Raw genomic sequence first — 7,322 nt, 5'->3', positions numbered from 1 at the left:
CAATTAATCTTGCAAAGAATCCGTTTTTTCATCAAAGAAGTAAACACATTGATATTCGATATCACTTCCTGCGATACCAAGTTGGGATGAACATGATCAAATTGGAATACTGTAGATAAGAAGATCAGATTGCAGATATTCTCACTAAGCCATTAAAGATTGATATTTTCATCAAGTTAAGAGATCAGTTGGGAAGAACATGATCAAATTGGAATATTGTAGATAAGAAGATCAAATTGCAGATATTCCACTAAGCCATTAAAGATTGATATTTTCATCAAATTAAGAGATCTATTGAGCATGAAGGTTGTTCCAAATCAGAATTAATGGAGGATGTTGGTTATTAATTTAGATTTTATTAGCCTTAAATGTTGGTTATAATTTCATATTTTATTACCCTTCAATTATTTACCGTTATTATTGCATTAATGGTCAGTTTACATGGCTGTTAGTATTTCTATTTTATAACTTCCAATAATTGTAATTTTATTATATATATATTATTGAAGTAAATCAAAATGAATGAATCAGTTCAGCAGTTTTGCAATTACGTTCAATCAGTTTCTATAACATTTTGTCTTCTGTTATTTCCTTCAATTAGTTTCAACAAAAGGTACACCCATCTACACATCTCACAGCATGGATGGTTCTGGAAGATAAAAATAGCGTCTAAAGCAAATCTGGTAAGGAGAGGGATAGGTATGCTCACCAATATTTTGTTGTCTGCGCGGGGAGGAGCAGGAAACTACGTCTCATCTCTTTTGTACGTGTAGAGTTGTCTGACTTGTGTGGTCTAAGTGTTTTGAGTGGGTGGGGATGGCATCGACGGATCATAGGGAGCCAAAAATCACTTCTTAAGTTTTAGGATGAGCGGGATCAAGGAAAGTTAATCAAGTTTGGAGTGGTGTGTGGATAGCAGTTGTAGGAGAATTGTGGAAGCATAGGAATATGAGAATTTTTAGAAGTGGCAGGATTGATCCTATTGAAATCTTTGTTCTGTCACAGCTGAATGTTTGGTCATGGGTTATGTCCAAAGCGCGTGAAGTTTGTTTTTCATACTCAGATCGATGTCTTGAGTCAATGGTTTGTATGATGACTATTTTTTTTCTAGAAATTTTATCTCTTGAGTGTAGGTGTCAGTATTATAAGCGTAAGGTAAGTTTGTTGTATACGGGTTGATATATCCTTTAAATACCTCTTATTTATTCATTTATTTATTTTTGATGAAAAAAATATCTTCAAACTTACTATACATATGTATGTATAAACATATTCAACTACGAATTCATGAGGAGTAACCTATCTTAAAGGGGTAAGTGCAGGCCAATTTGGATAATAGCTAATTATGAGATTTAACAATTATTTGATTTTTCTTTTTATCTTGGATCCTTAATCAATGCAAAATTCCAATCACATATGATGCTGCTGTCCATCTTTAAAACTTTAAATAATTCCTGTGCTTAATTGTTAATTGTTTGTAGTTATAAGATAAAGGCATTAAGAAAGAAAGAATGCAATGATGAAGGTATGCAGATTTGTAAGTACATGCGGCGAAAATTGCACTGTTAGTCTCACTCACTACTTTTTCACCGCCACACCACACCACAGACAAACACATTGATTTCTTATTTTACTACACATTTTATGACCCTACAATAAAACATAGCAAGCAAGAGAATGTAAGTTTTCCAAAAGCCAATCAATGAATTAATCAATTTTTATACTTCTACAATTTTACTTGTTTTTAAAACATCATATGAAAAATTGCATTTTCTTTTGTCACTTAATCATGCATGCATAACACCATTTATTTTAGAAATGACCCAACACCATTTTATAATTAATAATTTATTTCTTCACATTGCATTTCACCTTTATCTTTTTCCTTTTCTTTTCTTTTTCTATTTATTATAAAATAAATCATCACAAATTTTTTTTGTATACATGTACTTTTACTTTTTGTTTTAAAAATATAAAAAAGTGAGATATGGAATTGTAAAATCTCTTAACTTCTAAAAATTTAAACTGTGACATTTTTAATTGTGTGTTATAATACCTTTTATCGGGTATTCTTTATTTTAACACAATCTCTTGTTGACTAAAATTTATTTAATACAACATTACAAAGAAGATATATTTATTTAAACTATAAGTTTATAAAGCAAGGTTGCCTAAAACTGCATTTTCAGCTGTTTAATTTAGTCAGGTTATCTACATCTAGGAATACAACTTGGGATTTATGTGAATTTTGATTGTGTGGAGAGATTTGGAGAAAAAAAATATAGTAGATCTTGATGAGATATTTTTTCTTGTTCAACTAAAAACATGGTCATGGATAAAATCAGTTAATTTTCCGTTATCTTGTTGGTGTATTGATTTCTTTAAATATCTGAAAAATATTAAAATTTAACAGGTTAATTAAGGAAGAAGGTTTTGTTTTCTTTTCGAATGCTCCAATTATACTCTGTTTACTGATTTGGAAAAGGGCCTTAATATTTTGATTTATTTGGTGCTAAGTTGAGGGGTACTTATTCTTAGGGAATTTTCTTGTTTTGACTGATATTGTATAAGTTTTTATATTTTTTTTATATCGTCTTTATAATGCTGGAAATAACACTACAAGAAAATTATGAAATAGAAACCAATTTTTAGATAAAAAAATAAATAGTTGTTATTGTGATTAAATTAGATATCATTTTAGATATTAAAGAAATTTTGGTTTCTAAATTAGTTTCTATTGTGAAATGGTTTTTTAAATTGGTATCTAATTAACAACCAATGTTTTTGCTACCAAATTTAAAATCTAAATAATTAGTAGCAAAAACTTTGGTTGTTATTATAGACCAATTTAAAAATTACTTAACAATAATAAAAACTAATTTAGAAATCAAAATTTGTTTAGTCTCTAAAGTGTCTATAGTTTAATCACTATAGCAACTAATTATTTTTTGTTTTAAAAAATTGATTTTTATTTTATGATTTTCTTTAGTGAAACTTAGCAAGGATTTGTTGAATATGCAGGCATCTCAGCTGTGAGCGCCATATCTACGAAAGTCATCTAAAACATTTTGTTATGGTGGATCACCTAGGAGAAGATTTAACCTGACAAGAAGAAGACGAACACAAGTTGGCAACCATATATAGCTTGAGAGAAGGGGAATTTAGTCTCTCTAAGTGACTGTCATTATCAGGAGAATTGAAAAAACTTAGCAGGATTACATAGAATAGATATAGTAAATCTGCAATACCAAAAAGTATGTACAGTGAATCTACAATCAAGTGCTTTATTTCTTTGGTTATTCTATCTTGAGTCTGCTGCAACAATGTAAAATGAGTGCTCTGAAGGTTGTGCTATGTTATGGAGAAGTATTAACAGTGTAGGTTCTGCTATCCCTATAGGAATGAATGCACTTTAATAGTGGCAGCAGATTTTTGTTTTCATCATATGCAAGTGTCACAATTTTTTGTTAATTGTTATTGGAAAAACATGTTAGTTGGAGCTAACTTTTGTTAATTGAGATTCTTTTTCTAGTTAAGACATCCTTTAACTGTTTCAATTATTTTATTCATTTTTTTTATAAAAAAATAAAAAAATATTTTATATATGGAATGATACTTGCAAAATATTTTATAGCATTTTATTAAATTTAAAACCATGATAAAAAAAATTATTAGAAAAAGATGTGATAACATGTACGTCTAAATACTACTTTAATTAACCCCATAAGTGGTCAAGTAAATTGTTTTTAAATAAGGTTTTTAGCCGAAAGAGCTTTGCCCTTTTTAAATGGACCCATCCAAATAGATTTAGATAAGTTTGAAATTTCAGATAGCGAGAATCTCGAATGGAAGAAAAAACTTTCACATTAAAAAAATGGATGAAATTTTCCAATCATGTGTAAGATCTTGGCAATGGATTAAAGTGTGTGTGTGTATATTATATATATATATATATATATATATGGTTTAACCTCAGGCAATATAGTAGATTAGTATAGTACTCACAACTCAAACCTTTTTGTTTTTTTTAGATTCTCAACTACTCAAATCTTGAACCAAACTAAACCATCTAGATGCATCAGATAGTTCAGTTAAAAACTAGTTGTAAGCCCTCAACATATATATTAATCACTTGTATTATGTTAGTACGCAAATTGACAACAAAGTTAAAATGCTAATCAGATGTTTATCTGCACATATATAGAGACATTTGTATATGTTAATAAACAAATAGACAAGAAAAACACAGTACATTCTCTGCAGTGACAGCTGAAGCCCCAGGCAAGACTACAATTCCTGACCAGTTTTTATGTTTCTTTTAGTTCACATAAATATATTCCATCAATTATACTCGGATTAACTAAAAAGCCTTTTAACATCATATGCAGAAGCAGAACTACCTCTGATTCTTGCAATGAGCTTGCTCTCTTTCTCCGACCACTCACAACACCTTTTCTCCTTTTTCTCCCCCAAAAGCAAGATTTGGAAACACAACACATTCTTCCACTTCCATGGACCAAAACCCCTGTCCATTGGCAGCCCCTTGTCATTTCACTGTCTCACACGCAAAAACACTGCTGTAATAATACTCACAGATAACTTTATTCTTCACGTATTTCATCACAAGTTCTAAAAATTTAGCTTCTAAAGAAACCCTTAAATAGATTTTAACAAATTAGTCTTTAATTATTGACACAGTTAATCAGAAAAACTAATATTGTGATTAAAACCTCAGCATCCATTACAGCAACAAACCTGAGCTAGAATCCAACCCAAAACCCAGTTCCCAACACACAAGCATTCCATGTTTCCCCACCCAGTTGCTTCTTTAGAATCAGTGTAAGCTGAGCAAAAGGAAAAACAACGACATACAGTGACAAAGCAGATAGATATGTGAGAAAGAAAGTGCATGAAAGAGAAACGAATATGCCATTTTCTACAGCTTGGAAACTCACAGAAGCATTGCTTTTACAGAACAGACAGGCTCCTTTCCCTCGCTGTCACAAGCCACAACTTGCACAGCACGTAATTAAACAATACTCCATTTCTTTCTCCTCTCAGATTCTCACCATCTGTTTCTCCTACTTACATGCAACACTAAGTTCACATGCAAGGATTCCAAACAAACATCACACAAACCCTAGCTACCTACCTAACTACCGTAATAACAACCTAAACAATTATAATAATATCATATAATGTAATCCATCTTAGTTCAACTTCCTTTACATAACCAAACACATTTAGAGCGATGCTTGCAAGCATGCATTTGCACGTGTAGTTAAGGAAATAGAAGATTTGTGTGTGTATACGCTTAAGACATTAGCCTTCGGTCTAGGCCACGGCGTCGTTTTGATCTGTCGCTGGAATTGGACCTGTCTAGCAAGGACTTGAGCGAGTTCTGAAGGAAATTGATGGATTCGATGCTGTGTTCTTTGTCTGCAGCCACCACGAGAACGTTGCGCGTTCTTCCTCCGAGCGTGGCCATTTCTGCTTTGAGGGTTTTCAGGTGAAGCGAATTCAGGATTTCTATGAGGTCTGGGATGAGGTCGGAGCGGTCCTCGCAGCACAGCGAGGCCTTGAATACCAGTCTCCCATCGCCGCCGTAGTCCCCGCCGGTGGAGAGCACCGTGATCTCGTCAGTTTCCGACGGAACCGTCTCCAGCTCCGTTATCTCCGACGTCTGCTGCTTCAACTCCTTCACTCGCTGCACAACCTTCGCCAGAAGCGAAGCCTTGTCTGTCTGAAGAACCAAAAATTATAAATAACCATTATATTGCATGTTGGTACAAGCAAACTCACTTTCCCAAACTCAATGGGGTTTCTTTGAAACATGACATGAATAATAAGAATCCAATGTAGGTAACACTTTGGATTTTATGAGTTTCTTTCCAATAACTTAATCTCCTTCTGCTCTATGTATATGTGAAGTACATATCCATAGATACATATTTCATGGCAATTAAAGTGTAGTCAAGTAAAACACGCACATTTAGCTTTGTTGGTCAAAAAGTATGCAACCTTTGAGAATAAAACAAGGTGTGTAGTCAATGCGAAAAGGTTGCAAATTGCTCAAAAATAAGCACAGTATCAATTTAATAATGGGATAAATGTTGAACAAATACATATGTTTAAGTGTGTAACTATATAAGGTACATATGGGTGTTCTTAGGAATTGAAGTTTGAAAGTGTTATAATTAGGTTTAAGGGAGAAAATTATGTATAAGGAGTGTGTGAGTGTGCGTTCTGTATACCTTGGAATTGCAAGGAAGAAGAGTGCGAAGCTCATCGAGGTGGGAGTTGATTCGTTCCCTCCTCCTCTTCTCAGCTTCCTTGTGGTTTTTCATGGCAGCAAGGGCTCTATCTTGGTGGGAGGGTGTTGGGGTAATTTGGGAGACATGAAAGGGGTAGAAGTTATTGGAGGAGGAGTTATTAGAGAGGGTGTGGTGTTGGTGCATGATGTTGGTGGTGTGTGGTGCAGTGTGGAAGAAGGGGTTGGTGGTGTTGGTGGCCGTGGTGTTGGGAAGGAATTGAAGAAGGTGAGAGTTGTCCATGGCAAAGTGGTGCATGAAGATAGGGTAGGTGTGAGAGGGAAGGGGGAATGGAATAAGAAGGGAAGAAAAGAGTTTTGAGTTTTTGTGGTGGTGAAGGTGAAGGTGAAGGTGAAGGTGAATGTGAAGATGAAGTGATGCTTATGATTGCACTTTTTGACTGACCCAAAACCATTCTAATGTGTCCCTCACTCACCAAATTCAAACAATCAAATACCCTTCGCCTTCCCATTTGCCTTTCGGTGCCCATTTTTTCTTTCTTTCTAACCAAACTATACTTTCCAAATTTATAATATCTCTTTTTTAATATTATTTCTTTTCTACCTCAAATCTCTTTTTCACTTTATCAACACAAATCATCCATGTTTTTCCTTCCTACACAAGAGAATAAACATTCAAAAATGCTATTAATCATTTTCTTACATTTTTATTTAGATAGTGCAGTTTGCTTGTAACATTATTTGGGGTTTTATTTATTAACATTATATTCATATTATTATTAACATTATTATTAATATTAATATTATTAATATTATTATTATTAGTATTAATATTCATATTATTATTAATATTTATTATTATTAGTATTAATATTCATATTATTATTAATATTTATTAATATTATTATTAATATTATTATTATTAGTATTAATATTCATATTATTAATATTATATTCATATTATCAATATTATATTCATATTATTAATATTAATTTTGATATAAATGTACATTTAGATATTTATTGTGTGTGTATAGTAGTTTTATTTGAC

The 7,322-nt window shown here is 32.3% G+C and overlaps 1 protein-coding gene across 1 annotated transcript; it reads right to left on the bottom strand.

Annotated features, from left to right (window-relative positions):
• Positions 1 to 4,906: 4,906 nt before the first annotated feature.
• On the bottom strand, positions 4,907 to 6,754 carry LOC137813955 (transcription factor bHLH106-like). Its single transcript, XM_068616450.1, has 2 exons — positions 6,255 to 6,754; positions 4,907 to 5,743 (listed from the first exon to the last, which is right to left on the bottom strand). The coding sequence occupies exons 1-2, from the start codon at positions 6,567 to 6,569 to the stop codon at positions 5,315 to 5,317; spliced, it is 744 nt and encodes a 247-aa protein (XP_068472551.1). The 5' UTR covers positions 6,570 to 6,754; the 3' UTR covers positions 4,907 to 5,314.
• Positions 6,755 to 7,322: the final 568 nt, after the last annotated feature.

Source organism: Phaseolus vulgaris, chromosome 1 (assembly GCF_000499845.2).
Source record: "Phaseolus vulgaris cultivar G19833 chromosome 1, P. vulgaris v2.0, whole genome shotgun sequence".
Taxonomy (NCBI): domain Eukaryota; kingdom Viridiplantae; phylum Streptophyta; class Magnoliopsida; order Fabales; family Fabaceae; genus Phaseolus; species Phaseolus vulgaris.
The sequence above is the reverse complement of the archived record's forward strand: the minus strand, read 5'-3'. Positions and strand labels throughout refer to the sequence as shown.